Source organism: Sorex araneus, chromosome X, assembly GCF_027595985.1.
Source record: "Sorex araneus isolate mSorAra2 chromosome X, mSorAra2.pri, whole genome shotgun sequence".
In the NCBI taxonomy this organism is placed as follows: Eukaryota; Metazoa; Chordata; class Mammalia; order Eulipotyphla; family Soricidae; genus Sorex; species Sorex araneus.
Genome location: NC_073313.1, coordinates 94,167,606 through 94,188,604, shown reverse-complemented (window position 1 = coordinate 94,188,604; position 20,999 = coordinate 94,167,606). Strand labels below are relative to the sequence as shown.

The 20,999-nt window shown below is 42.8% G+C and overlaps 1 protein-coding gene across 2 annotated transcripts in view; it reads right to left on the bottom strand.

The window, feature by feature from the left end:
* Window positions 1–17,630, bottom strand: part of THOC2 (THO complex subunit 2) — a 110,286-nt gene extending 92,656 nt beyond the window's left edge. Inside the window, exons 1-3 of one of the 2 annotated variants that reach the window (XM_055120121.1) lie at window positions 17,391–17,630; window positions 16,584–16,664; window positions 839–897 (exon numbers count right to left, since the gene is read on the bottom strand). In XM_055120121.1, the coding sequence (XP_054976096.1) occupies window positions 839–897; window positions 16,584–16,664; window positions 17,391–17,521 (271 nt within the window). In that variant the 5' untranslated portion in view covers window positions 17,522–17,630. The remainder of the gene's footprint in view (window positions 1–838; window positions 898–16,583; window positions 16,665–17,390) is intronic. The other variant, XM_055120122.1, reaches the window with a different exon arrangement.
* Window positions 17,631–20,999: the final 3,369 nt, after the last annotated feature.

Genomic DNA, 20,999 nt, shown 5'->3' with positions numbered 1-20,999 from the left:
TAATTTTTATTAATGAACTGCGATTTACAAAGTTATTGACAGTTGAGTTTTAAAATATTTATAACAGTAAACTTATCTACAGAAAAAAATGCTCAAATCTATTGATAAACATATACAATAATAAATTTTATCAAATAATTTGGGGGCTATAATTTTTCCAGATTGAATAACATGCTGTGGGTTCTACAATCAGTGAAAGCTATATTTGAAAATGCATTTGCTTTTGTCGCTCCTTTCCTAAATTCAAGTGCCTAATTTTAAACTAATGGAAGTTAAACAGTAAAATTCTGTAAAGTAACTGAAAATTCATATCCTGACTTAATTACAAAGCATTTTATTAATAAATCACATTTGCAATTGCAGTAAACAACTCCTTTGCTTTTAATGTTTTCCATGACAACTACCTTTAACAAGATCCCCAGACACCACCTAAACATAACCAGCTGAACCTTGGTTTCTGGAAATTTCCTAGAACAAACAAAATCAGAATAGCTCCGATATTTTCATGCTGACATTTTTCTTCTATTTATAACTTTTTTCTTCTATTTATAACTGATAGCTAGTTTGTGTAATTTTTAGAGTTACAAATTGCTGAAATTTAAATATACATCACAAGTATAAAAGTCATACAATATACAACTATCACTCAAGTCAAGTAACACCATATACAGAAATGTGATATTTAATCCTAACTGTAACAGATTAATAGAAAAGCTTTACGTAATGTGAAACATCTTAAGTCGTAAGTCTTCTGTTTTCATTCACAACAATTTAATAAAGAAATAGGATATTTAATTTAATCAAGACAAAATAATAGGCTTATTTACTAAAGTCTTACCTCTATAAGTTGAACTATCATGGCTTTTATTTTCACTAAGGATCCGGCATAAAAGCAAACTGAAATAAAAAAGATGTAACCTGTATTAATTTCCAATCCTAGCACAGATAATCCCTGAAGGACAAATTACATCAAGTAAAAATACGTGGAAATGCATCAAATATGTTAAAGCTTAATTAGTTTATAAGAACAAATCCAAAAACCTTAATTGGTCAGAATTAAAGAATGCTAATACATCAATTATTTTTAAAACTAGTAATTAAAAGAATAAAAACCAGATATTTATTCTGCCTATATTAGCCAATATTGGTTAAGAAATTGGGTCTTGCGAGGGGCTGGAGCAATAGCACAGCGGGTAGGGCATTTGCCTTGCACGTGGCTGACCTGGGTAAGATTCCCAGCATCCCATATGGTCCCCCCGAGCACCGCCAGGAGTGATTCCTGAGTGCACGAGCCAGGAGTCACTCCTGTGCATCTCCGGGTGTGACCCAAAAAGCAAAATAAATAAATAAATACAAGAAATTTGGTCTCGGAAGACAGTACAGGATTAAGACACTTGCCTGACATGGCTGACACATATCTATCCCGTACTACTACTGCATATATTCCCATAAGCCCTGCCAGGAGTGATCCCTGAGCAGAGCTAAGATTTTTGCCCTAAGCAAGGCCAGGAAAAAGTCTACTGGGGGCCTGAGAGACGAAACAGAAGATATGGCACTTGCACTGTACAAATTTAATCATAGTCCCTAGCTCCAAATACGGCAATGTTCCCCCACCCCCGACACACACACACACACACACACACACATACACACACACACACAGCACTGCCAGGAGTGTTCCCTGAACACAGAGCCAAAAATAAGTCAGGAGCACAGCCAGACATGGCTCAAACCCCCTCTCACGCCGACCCTGCAACAAAATCATTTGATAGACATTTGACAAAACTCAAACTCCATTTACTTTTTTTCTTTAACGCTTGGGTAGTTAGTTTAGCAGTAGAGATTTGCCTTAAATGTGTGAGGCCCTAAGTTAAGATTCCTGGCATTGCAAACAAAACACTCTTAGATAACACAGAGATGGACAATGGATAACACAGGGATATAGCACAATGGGTAACACAGGGGTATAGCACAATGGGTGTAAAACATGTCTCACATGTATGTGTCCCTCCGTTGAATTTCTGTCAAGGGGTTTAAGACAGAAGTATGGTATAGTGGTAAAGCACATGCCTCATATGTGTGTGGCCCTGGATTTTCTTTCTGTCAGCAACTATAATTAATTGCTCAATCAGAAAATAATTAGGCCTTTTTTAAAAAATAAAATGAACAAGAGTCGTAGGACCAGACTAGCCTTTATGGAAAACAATATGGTCATTCCTCAAAAACAAATAACCTAGAAATTGAGCTTCCACATGACCCAGCAATACCACTTCTGAAAATATATAACAAGGGTGCAAAAAAGCACAGTAGAAATTACATATGCATTCGTAAGTTCATTGCAGCAATGTTAAGAAAAGCTAGAATCTAGAAACAACTTAAATGCCCAAGAACAGACAACTGATTAAAGAAACTATGGTACATCTATACAATGGAATACAATGCAGCTGTTAGAAAAGATGTAGTCATGAAATTTGCTTATAAGTGGATGGACATGGAGAGTATCATGCTGAGTGAAATGAGTCAGAAAGTGACATAGAATAACTGTACTCATTTGTGGATTATAAAATAACATGAAACTAACACCCAAGGACAGTAGAGACAAGAGCCAGGAAGATTGCTCCATGGTTGGAACCCTGCCTCATATGCAGGGCGAGAAGACCTGAGAAGGAACCACTAAGTCAATGATGGTTAAGGGATGGCTCAGGATGGGAGATGTTTGCCAAAAGTAGACAAAGGACCAAACATGATGACCTCTCAGTATCTGTATTGCAAACCATAATGCCCAAAGTAGAGAGAGAATAAAAAGAAAAGTGCCTGCCATAGAGGCAGGGGGTGGGATGGGGGTGACGGGAGGGATACTGGGGACACTGGTGGTGGAAAATGTACACTGGTGGAGGGATGGATGTTCGATCATTGTATGACTGAAACTCAACATGAAAGCTTTGTAACTGTATCTCATGGTGATACAACAAACAAATAAGTAAGTCTTAGGACCAGAGAGAGAGCTCAACAGAGTGCATGGTTTGCAAGATCCCTGGCACTACAGAGTTCACCAAGCACAGAGCCAGGAGTAACACTGCAACACTAGCAGAGTAATACTGCAACACCTCAAGCAACAACTGTATCACTGTCATCCTGTTGTCATCGATTTACTCGAGCAGGTGCCAGTAACAACTCCATTTGTCCCAGCCCTGAGATTTTAGCAGCATCTCCTTACACCTGTCTTTCCCAACGATTGGAGGCTTCTTTCAAGGTCAGGGGAATGAGATGAGACCTGTTATTGTTAATGTTTTTAGCATATCAAATACACTCTGGGGAGCTTGCCAGCCTCTGCTGTGTGGGTGGGATACTCTCGGTAATTTGCTGGGCTCTCCGAGAGGCATATATATTTATTTCCCTCTATGATGATGTGCAGCCACACGGTCCAGGAATATGTTCACTCATGTGTGAGGCTCGGCCTGAGTGTGTGGAAACAATAACAAACAACAACAAAAATTTAAAAAATGAAAAGAGAAATACTATAATTTGATAAAATGATGATTCTGGGTTTTCTTTGAAGGAGGGATTGGGTGACAACTGGCTGTGTTTTGGGCTTATCCTGGCTGTGCTCAGGGTTCACTCCTAGCAATGCTCAGTGAACCATATGCAGTGCTGAGAAACAAACTGGGTCAGCCAAGTGAAAGGAAAGCACCTTACCTCCTGTATTGTCAAGCCCAAAGCAACCAATTCTGATAGTGTACATGATGAACTCCCAATTCCAAGAAACATTCTATAAACGAGCAGTATGCAATTATCCATAACTCTAGAGATTCTTCCTGATATATAGGTTCTGAACTTTATATTGTGTGCGCTCTCTCTCACTCTTGCTCTCTTTTTCTGCCCCCCCCCCGGATATATTTAAATACTAGGTTTCTATCCATAACAACTCTTATTATTTTACTGACCTTTTTGGTGCCAGGATCAAAATCATGAACTCATAGATACAAGGTATGCACTCAATAAGTTATAATACCTGGCCCCCGAGACTTTCTGTACTTCTATAAATCAAAACTACATACAAATCTTTCATTTCCACTTTTGTTATACTGATGGACTGGAGCAACAGCACAGTGGATAGAGCAATTGCCTTGCACGCGGGCCGACCCGGGTTTGATTCCTCCACCCCTCTCGGAGAGCCCAGCAAGCTACCGAGAGTATCTCACCAGCACGGCAGAGCCTGGCAAGCTACCCATGGCGTACTCGATATGCCCAAAACAGTAACAAGTCTCACAATGGAGACATTACTGGTGCCCGCTCAAGCAAATCAATGAACTACGGGACTGACAGTGCTACAGTGCAGTTATATTGATATTGCACCAACAGTGTGAATCATGGTGCTTTAATTTTTTTTTTAATTCTCAAAAAAAAAGGCTAAGGAAACCAGCTGGCACCTCAGCTTGTGTCAAGGCAATAGCACCAAACTGTCTCACTGAATTCTTCCTGACTCAGAAATCAAAGGAGGCCAGAGCAATAGCAGAGCGAGTAGGGTGCTTGTCTTATACAAAGCTGACCAGCATTCGATATACTGCACCCCACATTCACCCCCAAGCCCCACCAACAGTGATCTCGAGTGCAGAGGCAGGAATAAGCCCTGAGCACCACCAGGTGTGGCACACAAAAAAAATCAAAGGAATTAGGACTGGAGACATAGTACAGCATGTAAGGAAACTGGACAAGGCTAACCCAGATTATATCCCTGGCACGATAAATGGTCCTCTGAGCCTACCAAGAGTGATTCCTGAATGCAGATCCAGGAGCAAGCCCTGAGTAGAGCAGAGTGTGGCCCCAAAATTAAAAAAAAATCAAAGGAAAGAAAAAAGTCAAACTCAAGATGTCACCAAATTTTTTCATTATCTTTTTTTCTTGGCTATTCACAAACAAAGCACCAAGAGTAGCTGTGATGAATGACATCAGCAAGACTGGAAAAAGGAAGCCCCAGGCCTTCCTTCCTCCCTTAGAACCACCCATTAAACACAATACACATATAAATTCCCTTCATGAGAAATTCAGAAACCAGTTAAGCTCCAGCACTCCAAGAAAAAACACTAACCAGCTTCATCAGTCAGCAGGAAAATCTGTGATATCCTCTCACTATAGTCCTTCATCCTCAAACCACCAAATAATTGCAAGGCAACTATAGGCTCCCAAATTCTCCCTGACCTTCTGACCTGTAGGCAGAAGGGTAGGAGATGGTCAGGAAGGTGGCTGCTTGAGGGACCAGTTTTATTCTCAAACATCTTGCAGAGAAGTTAAGGCTGGTTTACTGTCATGGTTTTCTCAATTTTTTTTCTTAACACAACCCTCTTCCAATCTGTTTCCTTCCTATGGTCCCTGTCGAACCAGTTGATACCATATTTACAGTTTTCACTTGTGATCCCTCTTCTCCTTGGAGTATCTGGGTGGTCTACATAAGACATGACAAATGTAGCTTTATGTGGCCAGAGTCTGCTGAGAACAAAAATGATTTGGGTAGCAAGCTGCAGATCTCTAAGATACATAGTTCAAGAGTAACTGATACAGCTTGGCAGTCTCTTGCTTGAGGGCAGGAGTCTGCCTAGGAAAATGGTCTGTCTAGCCAGACTTAGGGTAGGGCTTCTTATAATTTTTCCACTCCAGACCTTTATTCACCTGGAAACAGGCAACAATGGATAGGTCAGAGAGAGAGAGAGAGAGAGAGAGAGAGAGAGAGAGAGAGAGAGAGAGAGAGAGAGAGAGAGAGAGAGAGAGAACAAAGATTAAGGCACTTGCCTAGCATGTGGCTGTGGCTACATTCCTATTTTAAAATCCAGGCACTCACTGTATATGCTCCCCAGAGCAGAAGCAGGACTGATCCCTGAGTACAAAGGTGAAGTATGGCCCCCAAGCACCACCAAATAAGCCCCGAAACAAAAAAAAATGCAACACGGACAAGAGCTGAAAGAAACAGTTTGTGTGATTAATTTTTAATTGAATGTTTATAAACCTTTTACTGCTGCCAATTACTTCGAGGCCCTCACACTCAGTTATGAAATCCCCTATGGGGTCATAACCACAGTTTAAGAAGCTAGGACTTAGGACACTGACAAGATGGGGAATAATCTACCAAATGAGGTCACTAAGAACAAAAATGACTTGGGTAGCCTGACGCTGCTTCAGAAAATTCATGATACAAAGACACAAAAGAATGCAAGGATATGACTGTCAAAAAAAATGAAAAACAAAAATTTGATGGTCTTTCAAGTTTGAAATTCATGCATTTCAGCAAAGACAAAATTAGAGAAAAAGTTTGTGAAGCCCACAGAATCTACTGCCAGGCAGGCCAATAAAAGCATTTCCTCGTACTAAGCCAGTAGAAATGACTGAAAAAGTGTCTTTTAAAATGCAGTGATACAACATAAAGTTCAAGGAGCCCAAAGAAAAATGGAAAAATATCTCCAGATACTGACTTAGAAGAATTAGAAGTATAAGAACTATCTAACAAGTATTTGAAATCACTATAGAAAGATGCTCAATAGCTCAGGAAAATGATGCAGAGCAAAATAAGTATTTCAACAACAAAATAGAAAAACAATCAAATACATTTCAGCACTAAAGAATGCAGTTAAATAGGGGGTGGGGAATATGGGTGGAAATGAACTATGGGACGACTGGTGGAGGGATGTTATCACAAGTGTTGTGACTGGTGTTGAAATATTACATGCCTAAAACTTAACTGTTAACAACTTTGTAAATCACAGCTCCTTTAATATTTTTAAAGAATACTGTCACTGTCGTCCCATTGCTCATCGATTTGCTCGAGTGGGCACCAGTAACGTCTCCATTGTGAGATTTGTTGTTACTGTTTTTGGCATATCGAATATGCCACGGGTAGCTTGCCAGGCTCTGCCGTGAAGAGAAGATACTCTCAGGAGCTTGCTGGGTTCTCTGAGAGGGACGGAAGAATCAAACCCGGTCGGCCGCATGCAAAGCAAACATCCTACTCATTGTGCTATTGTTCCAGTCCAGTAAAACCAATAAAAGGCTTAAATACAAAATATAAAGAACCTACAAATAAAAACAAAAACAGAACTGGTAAATAGTAAGAGCTAGAAAATGTGATTTGCAAATAGGAGTATTCAGTTTGATCCCCAAGCATGCCAAGCAGCAATCTGAAGCAGAGTGAGTCGGAGCCCCAGCACCACCTGGGGTGGCCCAGAATCCAAAATTTTTGGTCACTGACAAGAGTGACCCTGAGCAGTGCACCAAAGCTTCAGAAGTAACCTCTGAGCACCACGGGTGTGGTGCCCAAAACAACAAAGGCCTTTCAAAGGAAAGTAATGATAAATTAAATCTTCAGAAAATTAAATCAGTTACTAGTTTTACAAGAAGGATCAGATTTTATTAAGTTCCATCTTACATCTACATAGTATGCAACTTTTCCAATTAAACCACCACACTGGAACTTTAATAGTGTACAAATTGACAACTTCCAGGTATTGTCTTTTGAGTAGAAGCAGGCACTGATATAGCTTAAGCTGAAAAAGGCTTGACTTCAGAAGTGAGTTTCAAAATTAACTTTCAAAAGCCCCAGTGTGGGCAGAATCTACCCTGAACAAAATTTATCCCCACACAGTAGGTTTAACTGAGCCACATGACTTGCCTTTTGCAACTATCCTGGGGCTGATATTCAGCTGGGATACAATGGCCTGGGCATAGCAATTATTTTTTTCTACTTTTTTCTACAGAGCAATTATTATTTTTTAACCAACTATTTTTTTCCAGGAAGCACCTTAGGAACAGTAAAATAAACGTATTTAAATTTAACTCCAAGTACTTCCCAAGAGTTATTGAAGACAAGACCTCCAATATGTTGAGAATACTGGTTGAACTTCGCATTTCTCAAAATACATTAAACCTATCATAACCTTCTCTGGAATATGAAACAGCCTTCCAATTAGTAACACAGAATCATCTGCTTAAATGCTACCACCAGGGATAAAAATTACATGTCTTATATAGCACCTCTTTTGAAATATATATGAATAAAATATAGGGTCAGAGAGCATAGGGTGAAATTCGTGTCTTGCACCTGAATGACACGGTTCAATCTCCAGCACCACTTATGGGACCCCCAAGCAACACCAGGTGTTCTCTGCTTAGAAGTGATCCCAAACTGGAGAGTAAGCCCTAATCACAGCAGGTGTGACCACCCCCCCAACAGAACATACAAAAACAAATAATATGTTTTATGACTACTTCTATCATTTGCTTAAAAGAAATGTAAACAATTTCACAATATGTTTGTGAAATTATCACATAGGTCCATTCCTGTAGAATGTAGTAGCAGGAGAGAAGAACATCTTGTCTTCGACAGAAGAATACAATTAATAAGCAATTCATCTCTTCCTCTGTACTCAAGCTACTTAAGGTGAATGTACTTATTTAATCTCAATTCAATAGCTTCAATTTCTCTAAGTTTTCATAAACTTAATGTATGTCTTTTGCAATAATTCTAGTGGTGTCAGTGTTCTAACTCCACCAATCTAATGGTACAATCACTGTTACATAAAGAAATGACTAGAATACAATTCTATTCTGCCACTCACAAAGCCAAAAACATGTTCATTGGGATACAGATTATAACTTCATTGTGAACTATTAATTAACAACCCAAAGATTCAGTCAAACTGAGTAAGAATTCAGTGGTGGGTTATTAGGATAAAGCAATTCACTTGCGTAATATACTTTTAATGCCCTACTGTATGATTTCTTCTGGAAGAAGAAAATTAAAGACCTCCAAAATTTCCCCAAGATTTGTGTATATTCTTCTCAAATTAATCATTAATAATTTGGGGGGATTTGCTTTTGTTTTCTGTTTTATTTTTAGGCCACGCCTGGCAGTGCTTAGGGACCAATCCTGATGAAGCTTTGGGGACCATATGGGGTGCCAGGGACTAAACCTGGGTCGGATCTGTACAAAGCAAGCGACTTCACTGCTGTACTCTCTCCAGCCTTAATGAAAAACCTTTTTTAAAAAACAACTTTACGTTGTTTTGGCGCACCCAGCTTTGCTCAGGGCTCACTCCTAGCAGGGCTCAGGGGGAGCATTAAGTGGTGGAAGGGATCGAACCTGGATCACCTGCACTGCAAGGCAGCCAACACTACCCACTGTACATTCTCTCCAACCTCCCCCCCAAATATTCTTAAACAATTCTTGGGGCCAGAGAGATAGTACACGTTTCCCTTGCAATCGGTCAACCAGGTTCAATCTATGGTGTACCTGATCACTGCCAGGAGTGATGCCTGAGAGCAGCGTCAGGTGCAACACTTAAAAGTCACTGAGTTTGGCCCAAAAACAAGGAAGGAAGGAAGGAAGGAAGGAAGGAAGGAAGGAAGGAAGGAAGGAAGGAAGGAAGGAAGGAAGGAAGGAAGGAAGGAAGGAAGGAAGGGAGGGAGGGAGGGAGGGAGGGAGGGAGGGAGGGAGGGAGGGAGGGAGGAAAGACAAAAGAACAGAAAGAAAAAGATTTTCTTTTCTTAAAATCTGAAATATGAGTAACTTTGTAATTCATAGTGCTTTAATAAACTTTGAAAATAAAAGTTTTGTGGCTCTGTGCTGATGTTGTCTCAGGTTCCTGAGAATAGAGACAGAATTTACAGTCTATGATCAGTTAAAATTAAACACAATAATATCTTATGCTCTCCCAAGGACCTAAATTTTGTAAATCTTTTCTTTTGGAGGCGGGGGAGTAGTAAACCCGAGCGTGCTCAGGATTTACTCCCAGCTCAGTGGCCACTCCTGGCAGTACTTGGGGACTATTCAGTGCAGGGGATAAAACCCGGGCATTCAATACGCAGAGCACATGCTCCAGTCTATTGAGCTCTCTCCAGCCCCTAGGAATAGGGGGTTCTTTTTGGCTTTAAAGAAAACACCTGGCAGTGCTCAGGGCTAAGTCATGGCTCTGTGTTCAGAGAGCACTCCTGGCAAGCTACAGAGACTACATGGGGTACCCAGGTTAGCAAGAAAAAGTCCTATCCAATGTACTATCACTCCCAGACTCCTGAAGATTTTTTTATTTTTTTACGTAAATAAATATATACATTTAATTTTAATTGCTTTTATTATTGAATTACCATGAGATACAGTTACAAAGATTTTATGATTTTCAGTCGTACAATGATCGAATACCCATCCCTCCACCAGTGTACATTTTCCACCACCAATGTCCCCAGTATCTCTCCCACCTCCCCCACCCAACCCCACCACCTGCCTCTATTGCAGACAATTTCCTTCTTACTCTCTCACTACTTGTGGGAATTATGGTTTGCAATACAGATACTGAGAGCCCATCATGTTTGGTACTTTATCTACTTTCAGCACACATCTCCTATTCCAAGCGATCCTTCCAACCATGATTGACTAAGTGATCCCTTCTCTATCCCAGCTGACTTCTCCCCCACCCCCACACCCCCACCCCTGCTCATGAGGCAGGCTTCCAACCACGGAGCAATCTTCCTGGCCCTGTCTCTATTGTCCTTGGGTGTCAGTCTCAAATTACATTATTTTATATTTCACAAATTAGTGCAGTCTATGTCTGTCCCTCTCTTTCTGACTCATTTCACTTAGCATGATACTCTCCATGTCCATCCACCACTTATAAGCAAATTTCATGACTCCTGAAGAATTCTTAACATGAGATTTAGCTTTCCAGCGTACTTGCTCATTTAGCAGTTAAAAAGAAAGAAACACAGGGACTAAGATGGCCAAAGGCAAGAGCTTAAAAAAATACAGCATGAACCTGTGCTTCTAGATTATGCTCAGTATCTCAAAGTTGGTTTTCACATTTGAAAAATTAACGTCAGGGCCTGGAGAGATAGATCAAATGGCTGGAACGCATGTTCTGCATGCAAGAGGTAAAGTTTCCATCTTCCCCACACCACATGGCTCCCCAGCACCTACTGGCATCAACCCCGAGCACTGAGCCAGTAGCTGCCCCCAAGCACCAGTGGTTGTGGTCCAAAAGTAAAAACAATTAAAAAATTAAAAACTTGTCAATTTGTTTCAGTCAATTCTTAAAAACAAATCAAAAAAGCTTAATTTGGTTAAGCTAAGTGCTACCTCTATTTTAACTGTTAAGACAGTTCTAATTCACAAAAGTGAACACTTAGGCGTAAGATAGTTTTATCTTGAAACATGCATTTATGAAAATAAAACCATGCATTTAAGAAGGGAAGAAAAAATGTTCAAAGGCAACAAACATTCTGCACGCAAGTGCATTCATAGCTCTCTAGCTAAATGTTTAAATATTAGAATTTCTCTAACAAAGGCAACGGTCTAGAAAATTTCGTGATTATTTCTACATTTTCTGAAGAATGTATTTTTCTTACCAGGAAAACAGAACAATTAATACTTAATTTGTGACCACGGGTAGAAATAAGAAAATAAATGTCAAGTGAAAAAATATGAAGAAATGATTTCACATCGAGCTTCAGCTGAATTTAGAGCACCTTTTGAAGGAAAAAAATCTACTATCATTTCAAAAATGATTATTTGTCAAAAACTTCCCCCCTTCCATGGAAGACTAAACATTTAAAGAGCACTTACATAATTCTCATTAGATAAGATTTAGAATGTGTAAAATCATTTAGTGGTAGGAGGAAAAGGCAATCAAACCATTTCACAATGGAATTCATTAATTTTTATTATAACTACCAATAATTAAGAAAGTGAAAACGGGCTGGAGCAATAGTACAGCGGCAGAGCATTTGCCTTGCACGCAGCCAACCTGGGTTCAATTCCCAGCATCCCATATGGTCCCCCAAGCACTGCCAGGAGTAATTCCTAAGTGCAGAGCCAGAAGTAACCCCTGAGCATCGCTGGGTGTGACCCAAAAAGAAAAAGAAAGTGAAAACAACTAAGATTTGTAATTGATATGTATTTTAAAAGACAAATATTCAAACAGATGATATTCAACAAATGTAAGTGTGTCAGCATTAGATTAAGTATTGACATCAGGCTAACACCTTTGGATTAAAGGCATGGAAACTAAATCTCCCTTAAAGATTTTTCCAACCAGTACACACAAATGTATTAGTTTAAACAAAGCAAGTTCTATGCCAATACAAAATCAATACAATGAAATTTTAATTCCAAAATTAATGGCTAAATACACTTCTTGCATATATTGCAGAATTTGAAAGAATTTGTGAAAGTAGGCTAATTACCTTCTTGAAGCCTTTATCCTTTTGGTATCATTTGGTAAAGATCATTTTTATTTTTTTTAATTTTATTGAATCACCATAAGATAGTTACAAGCTTTCATGTTTGGGTTACAACCTCACAATGATCAAACACCCATCCCTCCACCAGTGCACATTCCCCACCACCAATATCCCGGGTATACCCCTCCTTTCCCACCCTCCCCCTGCCTCTATGGCAGACAATATTCCCCATATTCTCTCTCTACTTTTGGGCATTATAGCTTGCAACACAGACATTGAGAGGTCATCATGTTTGGTCCATTATCTACTTTCAGCATGCATCTCCCATCCCAACTGGTTCCTCCAGCCATCATTTTCTTAGTGATCCCTTCTCTATTCCATCTGCCTTCTCCCCTCCGCTCAAGAAGCGCTAGACTCGAAGGAAAAACACACAGTTTCACAGATAAACAACAGCTCAGAAACTAAATACAGAAAGATCATTTTTAAGAGTTCTATAGTTTACCATTAAAAAGTGAGTTGGGGCCGGAGCAATAGTATAGCAGGAAGGGGGCCGTTTGCCTTGCATTATGACAGACCCAGACTCAATCAATCCCCAGCAGTCCATATGGTCCTCCAAGCCCACAAGGAGTGATCCCCAAGTGCAAAGCCAGGAGAAACTCCTGAGCACAGCCAGGTGTGGCCCAAAAAACAAAAAAATAAAATAAAATCAATCAGTATCTCCAGAAGCAACTTAGGTAAGCATGCAATGGGCTGCTCAGATTTTTTTTAAATCATTTTATTTTAATTACCTAACAAAAATTGTCCTTCAATCCCAAGACCTTGGGTAAAGTTCCTCTCCACAGTGAAGTTACTTTTCATGACACACAATTAAAACTTTGCCATTCTGGGCCAGAAAGATAATACAGGAAGTAAGGTGCTTTAGGAAAGCAGCCAACCCTGGTTCAATGTTCATCACCACTTATGGTCCCTCTGCCCACTACCAAGACAGGAGCACAGAACCAGGAATAAGTCCTGATCACCACCAGGTATGGCCCAAAATCCCAACTTAATATAATTTGCTCTTTCAGGGCTAGATATGGCTCAACTAACTGGCTAAATTGCATAATATGCATGCAGGAGGACTGGTTCAATCCCCAGTACCACATGGCACCTGAAGCAACACCAGAAGTTACCTCTGAACCAAAAGTAGCCCCAGAACAGCTGACTGTGGCCTCAAAACAAAAACAAACTAGCAAACATAAAACATTGCTCTCTCTAGGGAAATGGTTTAATGACAAAGTGCATGACTTGCATGTAGCACCTTGAGCTGAATCCCTGCCCTGCCCCCTCAAAAAATTCCAAGCATTTTAAATGTTGGTAAACACTGAACAAATGTCAAACATAGACTTATACTGGTAAAAAATGATAAAACAATTACCAGGCCAGAGCAAGAGTACTGCAGGTAGGGCATTTGCCTTGCACACCACTGACCGGGGTTCAACCCCCAGCACCCCACATTGTCCCCAGGAGTGAGTCAGCCAGGAGTGATCCCGAGCATAGAACCAGGAGCTAAGCCCTGACCATTGACAGGTGTAGGGGGAAAAAAACTAAAAATAAATAATTTTAGTCCGTTAACGCTCACCTGCTAATTTCACATAAAAAAGGGATTTTTTAAAAAAGGAAAAATTTACCAAAATATCATTTTAAATATTGGTCATATCCTAAAATCCAATAATTAGGTGGTATTTTCTCTTAAGAGTCCCTACAGCTGTTTTATATTTAAGTGGTGGTTTTCAGAGCGTATTTGGTAACATTTACAGCATTCAGTTCTAATAAATTGAAAATGTTAACATCTATCTTTACAAAGACTCACATAATCTGTCCAAAGTTAGCTAACTTAAAGTTTTCAAAGAGAGAAACAAGGTTATGTAAATGAAAGCTAAGTGTACCGTTGGTGTTCGAATACTAATACTTCATTATATCACGGAACTTTAACCTCTCTTCATCTTCTTCATCTAACGGAATACAAGTAAGAAACTGAATATGCTGATTTGAATTTACTGTAATTCAAATTATATCCCACAAATCACTTCATATGAGGTTCAAAGCAGCTCTTCAAATACAGTAACTATGACAAGTAGCAAAATCATGTAAATACACAAGAAGTGAATACCGTTTTCCATTTTCCTAGGTACTGAGACCTCATACATCATGTTTTTCCCCCAACCATTGCGAGGCAGAAGCCAGGCAGAATGTCACCAGCCAGGCAGATTGTCACTGCCTAGCTTTAATACCATTCATTCTATGGTAGGAGTAGTAACAGTAAAACTGTCTCTAACTCTCTGTCCTGTCTCTGTCTGTCTCTCTCACACTCACACACACACTATTGGAACCAGGAAGCTCAGCAATCCTCCAAGGTGAGACAGCCCCTAAGTAACTATGCTGAATTTAAAAACAAACAATAGTGCACAGATTTATCAGTTTGGGGTAGGGGTTACTCTAACCTAATGCAAATTAAAATGGTTTGGTTTAGTGACATCCCATTTTGCTTTCTCTACCCACAAAGGACTTAATAGTTACCTGTTAACTACCAGGTATAAGGATTTGAAAAATGTTCCCAGACATTATGAATCAATATTTATCAAAGATGTCTCTCAGTTAATAACAATAAGCACTCGAAACATATGCTAGAAAGTGTACAAGAGGGTGTCTGAGGTTCAACCAAGGGGAAAAAAAATCATAACTTTTCAGGGGTGTTTTGATTCCTTACCTGTAAAGCATAGAAGTCCAGGAGAGGGTGAAAGCAATTTAGCTGCTAACCTGAGTGGTACAGATTTTTAGCGCAAGAAGTTGAAATATCTCAAGTAGGGGGTAGCATTACTTTTATTGGCCATCACTTATCCACTTACTCCAAGTCATGTGTTTTACAGGCATTATTTGGTCTTCTCAACAATCCTTTGAGTACTACTTATTAGTCCCATTTACTCAAGGGGAACCGGTCAAAGTGGTTAAGGAACTTATCCAAGGTCACACAGCTATTTAAGTGGCTAAGACCGCTTACTCGACAATCCAAATCTAGAGCTCACACAGTTAAAAAGAATTCGCAAAGCAGTGCAAGTGCGGGGGCAGAGGCTGGGGGTGTATTTGGGACTGGCAATATTACTCGCGCAAGAACAGGCAATGCGTTCCGCGCGTTCCGTTCAAAGATTTGGATCTTCTCGCCCCAGCAACCAGCCATAAACTGATTACAGGAGGGGGAGGGGACAGAAAATGGCTAACCAGATTTCATCTCAATACCGGGCTGAGCTTTCGTTTCTAAAGCAATTCAGAAAAGGCGATCATTTGAGTTTTGTTTGTTTGTTTGTTTTCACGTCTGGGTTAATTGGGAGGAGTGAAAGGTTTTTCTCCCTCCACCTCCCCCCACCGCAACGGAGCGAGCTGAAACGTGGGGTGAAGAAACCACGGGCAGGGCAAATTACCGTTTTCTTTATTGTATGGCTGGGCAGGGAAACAAGTTTTGTAACTAAAAGGGAACGCGTTATTCTAGGTACTCTAGACGCTTGGAAGCGTGCCAAAATGAGTTGCCCGTCCCAGGACAAAATGGGGTTCCGGAACCCTCTCATGAGCAAAGTTGAGGCCAAGGCGAAATTATTCCAACGTGCAAGCAGCAGAGCGATGTCAGTGGGTCATCGGAGAGAGCGGCCGTGCCTGCAACATTTCTCGCCGTCTCCGCGGCGGTGCAAGGCACCCGTGCCCCCGGAAAAGGAGAGGTTCCAAGTGGGGCTCGGAGCGACGCCCCAGGTTTCGCGGCGGGCGGAGGCGGCTCGCCTTCCTTGGGGCAGCGAGGGAAGCGCCCGGCACTGAACTGAGTCGGCAGGCTGCAAAGTAATGGGGCAGAGCGATGATAGCACAGCGAGCCTCTCCCCCGCAGCGCGAGCCCGGAAAGAGAAAGGAGCCAAGTGAGCTCGAGCAAAGACAGGAACAAAAAAAGAGAGAGACGACAGAGAGAGAGGAGAGAGTGACAGAGACAGAGACAGACAGAGAGACAGAGAGGGAAAGCCAGAGACAGAGAGACAGAGAGAGACAGAAAGAGAGAAAGCGAGAGCGCGCGCCGGAGCGCGGGGCCGGGCTGAAATCGTGCCGAGGGGCTCCGGAGCGGCCGGCGGGGATCTGGAGCACGCGCGGCGCGGGCTGGGGTCGGTGACTCGAACCCCCGGCTCTCTCCACCCGGAGTTCCAAACTCCCAGCCAACCATCCACGCCCGCCGTCCGGATGGGGGAGGGGTGCCCATCCCTCCCCCCCCCCGGCCCAGCGCCCCCACCAAGTGCGAGTGCATCCGCGAGCCGAGCGCCGCCGGCCCCGCGCCCGCGCCCCGCGCCGATACTCACAATTCGCTTCTCCCTGATTTCTCCCAGTTCTTTATCCACTCTGCGGGCACCACCACCGCCGCGGCCGCCATCTTCCTCTCCCTAGTAGCAGAGGCCCGGATGTGTAGCACGCGAGCGAGCGAGCGAGGGGTCAAAGGGGAGCGCCGCCCACGAGGAATGCCGGGAGCAGGAGCTTCGCTGGGCGATTTCCCGCCCCGCTCGGCCCCCACCCACCGAACCGGGGTTCGAGTCCCCGCGCCGGGCTGGCTCCGCCGGCCGGGCGCCCGCCACGCCGGCCCTCCTGCCCACGGGCCCCGCGCCCGGGGGGGGGGGGGTGGCGGCGGGGGGAGGGGGGGCCCTGGGCCACCTCCGGCGTGTCCCTCTCAGACCCCGCGCCGCGCCCCGGGCCGGGTGGAGCGACGGCAGTAAAGGACGAGGCCCACCCGCAGCGCGCCCCTCGGCCCGGGGGGAAGGACGGGCGCGCCGGTGGCCCGCGGCTCGCTCCGAGACACAAAGCAGTGACGCGGGGGGCGGAAGCGGCCATTGACTCGGGGACGAGCATTAGGCGAGTCCCCAGGGGGGCGACACGGGCCCCGGGAGGGAGAGAAACGGAGCCCGCAGACACAAAGGGCCCGCGGGGGGGAGGGGGCGGCCGGCGGGCCGGCGAGGGGCAGGGGGGCGGCTGTGGCGGGCGGCCGGGCCCGCCTACGGGGCGCCGCGCCACGGGGAGCCGTCGTTCACGTTCCGGGCTGTGCAAGGGCTCCCTCGGGAGGCGCCGTGTCACGGGGCGAGGTGACTAAGTTCCCGCCGGGAACCCGTGGTTGGTACCGTTCGGTGGTGAAAAGATGCGTCCCCACGGGGAGAGGCGCGTTCCGGGGCGGCTGGAGGCCTCCCGTGAGCTCGGTGGGCCCCGGCTCGGCGACGAGCCCCCAGCACGGCGGACTGAGCAGGACCTCCATGGCGCCGCGAGCCTCCGTCTGGCGTCGCGGGAGCGGCTTTGAAACGCTCGTGCCGGAGCCCGCGCTAGAGCATGCCGGGAAGCGGCCGGGCCCCCTCACGGAGACCCCTACACAAAGCCGCGCGCGCGACGCCTGTCGCCCGACGGCCGCGTCCGGCGCCAAAGTGCGCCGACCAATCGCGTGCCGTGCCTCGGGTCGGGGTTGACACGACTGGGAACTGAATCCTGGGAGGACCTCGCGTGAGACCCTGGGGGGGTGGGCGCTAGCGGGGCGTAAGTCTGTGGAGCGACTGGCTTCCTGCCTTCCAAACCCTCGGGCTTCCTTCTGAAGACAGAGCCTGAGGGACAAATTCCGGGGGAAAAACTCTCACAGGACAAGCGATCCCGGGCCAGAGGAAGGAGGTGGGGCGGGAAACGTTTCCTTCGCTTTCAAGAGGCTTGGTCGCTTCCACCTTCGCCAAAAAAAGAATGTAGATGAAGTAACAATAGGCCAGTGCCCGTTTACTTAACCTTGTGCCACGGTTAAGTGAGAGAAAGTTCTAGAACCTAGGAAGTTTCCAGGTCTAGTGAGAGAAAGTTCTAGTTCTGACAAGCCAGAGATGTGTGGGTCCAGTACCGCAACCTAGACCTTACATGTGTGCAGCCTAGATTCAATTCCAGGTAAGGGCAAGCCTCAACCCAGCCTGCTTGGAGTGGCCCCCACAATAATTTTAAAATATTACTTACTAGGGCTGGAGACATAGTACAGCGTGTAGGTTGCTTGCCTCGCGTGCAGCCAACCCGGTTCGTTCCTCAGCATCCCGTTTTGTCCCCCAAGCACCACCAGGAGTAATTCTGGAATTTCACTGGGTGTGACCCAAAACAAAACAATTCATTACTCACTGAAATATTTTGAGATGGTAGAACATTATTCTGTAACTTATTCTAAAATGTTTTAAAAACAAATGATTAGCCAAATGTAAAATAACATTCTCTGTTCTAATTATGCAACTTTACAGAATAAAAAGAGTTTCAGATAAGGTTGATAGAAAATTTAGATATAGACAAACCCAATGAAGATGTTCTACCATATGGTATTAAGAAACGAACTTTAGAACAAGTACCATCTATTTGGCAAATTTTGCCAAATGGACCAAGTTTATTTACACTGAAAAACTCTTTAGGAGCCATCCAACATATCCCCACCTCTCTCCCAGAGTTATATATGCCAACTGGGTTCCATCTCGGGCACCCCATATGATCCCTGAATGTAGACTTGAGCAGCTTAGGGCATGGTCCCAAAACAAAACCAAAACCCTTCAAAGGATATATTCAGAGTAAGTCCTGGGGGGAAAAAAACTACATTGCCATCATTAGCCCTCTCTACTTTAATGTTTGATTGACTTTAAGAATATATAAAACCACTTTATAAAAGCCACCTTATATAAAGCCCGATGGTACTCAGTGCTTACTCCATCCAGGTGCTACACTCAGGGATAACTCCTGGCAGAGTTCTGGGGACCATATGGGATGCCAGAAATCAAATACAGCTCAGCAACATGCAAGGAAATCACCCTAGTGGCTGTACTATCTCTTTGGCTCTAAAGCCACACATTTTTAAATATACCTTGTTCACTCCCCTTGACTTCGGCATACAGAAATACTTTGTTTTTCTAGGGAGGTGTAGAGATTACTGTCTGCTGATCTTCTCATCTTTCATTATTGTGGAAAATTTTGAATATATACAAAGTGAACTGAGTTAATACATAACATCATGTTCTCTAGAAATATTTGAAATCATAATTTCATGATGACTTATGTAATATAAGAAACACTATCCTTCTGCTTATATAGACTTCATTATATTTTCCCATCAGTGGGAACTATGTAGATTTGGAACCAGGTACTACTTTGTAGGGGGCATAGGGTGGGTCTTACATATTATACTATGTATAGCAACATCCCTGGCCTTAATACACACATATACAACCCCCATGATACAACCAACTATGTGTCTTGAATCACAATACTTGTTGAGAGCCACTGTATTCTATATTATTCTCCTGTATTGTTTTTTCTAGGCACTTCATCACAGTGCTTTTTTTTTCAAACACTGAACTGTACTATGCATACTACTCAATATGCCACAAAGATAGTATGGCCTGACTGCAGTAATTTTCTTTGAGTTCTTGATTTTCCCTTCTGCCAGAGCCTGCAGAAATAATTTTACATAATATAGTGATTCCTTTAAGAATTTCTCAGAAATAATTGGATTTCATCCTACAAAATTGTAAAACTATCATCTCTTTTACATTCTGGTTGGTTTGGGGTTTTTGTTTAGTTTTGTTGGTTGTTTTCTGGTGGGTTTTTTTGCTACTACTGTCTAACTCGTATTGTCTCATTAGCTGGGGGTATTGTTCTCTAGTGATCTTGCTGGCTTATGAGTACTAGTGGACCAGAGAGGAACTATGGTCTGTGGTGAAGGCTAGGTATTGGATAGTTTCAATGTTTATAGTATAATGTTTCAAATAATAGCTTAATGTTAGGTAACTGTAAAGTCGAGCAATCTGTTACCAGAGTCAATAAAAACAGATAATGGGACCACGAAGGAGACACATTAAAATACAAGATAAATACAATTATTGAAGTATTTGTAAAAATACAGTACCTTAATAGGTATTCAGTGATGGCTTTGAAATATGTGGAGGAAAAATTAACAATTATAAGAAGAAACAAACCACAGTAAGAGGCTTTAGTTCACATTTTTCACAAGTTAATAGATAAAGCGGGGCAAAGACAAGAAATATGTAGAAAATTTGGGCGACAAATGAATGTATTTTTGTCTAGTAGATATACATAGAACACATTACCTAGCAACTTGAAAATAAACATCATTTACAAGTACACAAGAACAAGTCACCGTGTACAGAGTGTTCACTGATCAAAGGCACTTAACCAAAGGGGTCATTTGGTGGTCAAAACCATCCCACACCCCACTTGCCAGGCCATATACTCAGGTACAGTGCTTCATACCTCTGGAAGAAAGGGTATAGTTTCCTAATCAACACAAAGGCAGTATGTTGTCTGGTAGTGGACCAGTACCTGGAACACTTAAGAAAATTAAAAATACATTTAGTTTTTTTAAAGCAAATATCAACAAATGTCAAAATCAGTATCACAGTTTTAAGACCACACTGCAATTAAATTGAAAATCAGTAATGGGGGCTGGAGTGATAGTATAGCAGGTAGGGTGTTTGCCTTGCATGTGGACTACCTGGGTTCAATCCATGGTGCCCCATATTGTTCCCTGAGTCCACCAGGAGTGATCCCTGAGCACTGCAGAATGTGATCCACCCAAAAAGCAAAAAAAAGGTAACAAAAAATATGAATTAAACACCTATACTTGGACATTTTAAATATATATTTTGAAATATATCACAGCTCAAAGAAAACAAAACATTAAAAATTAGAAAACAGTGGAGGCTGTGGAGTGTACCAAG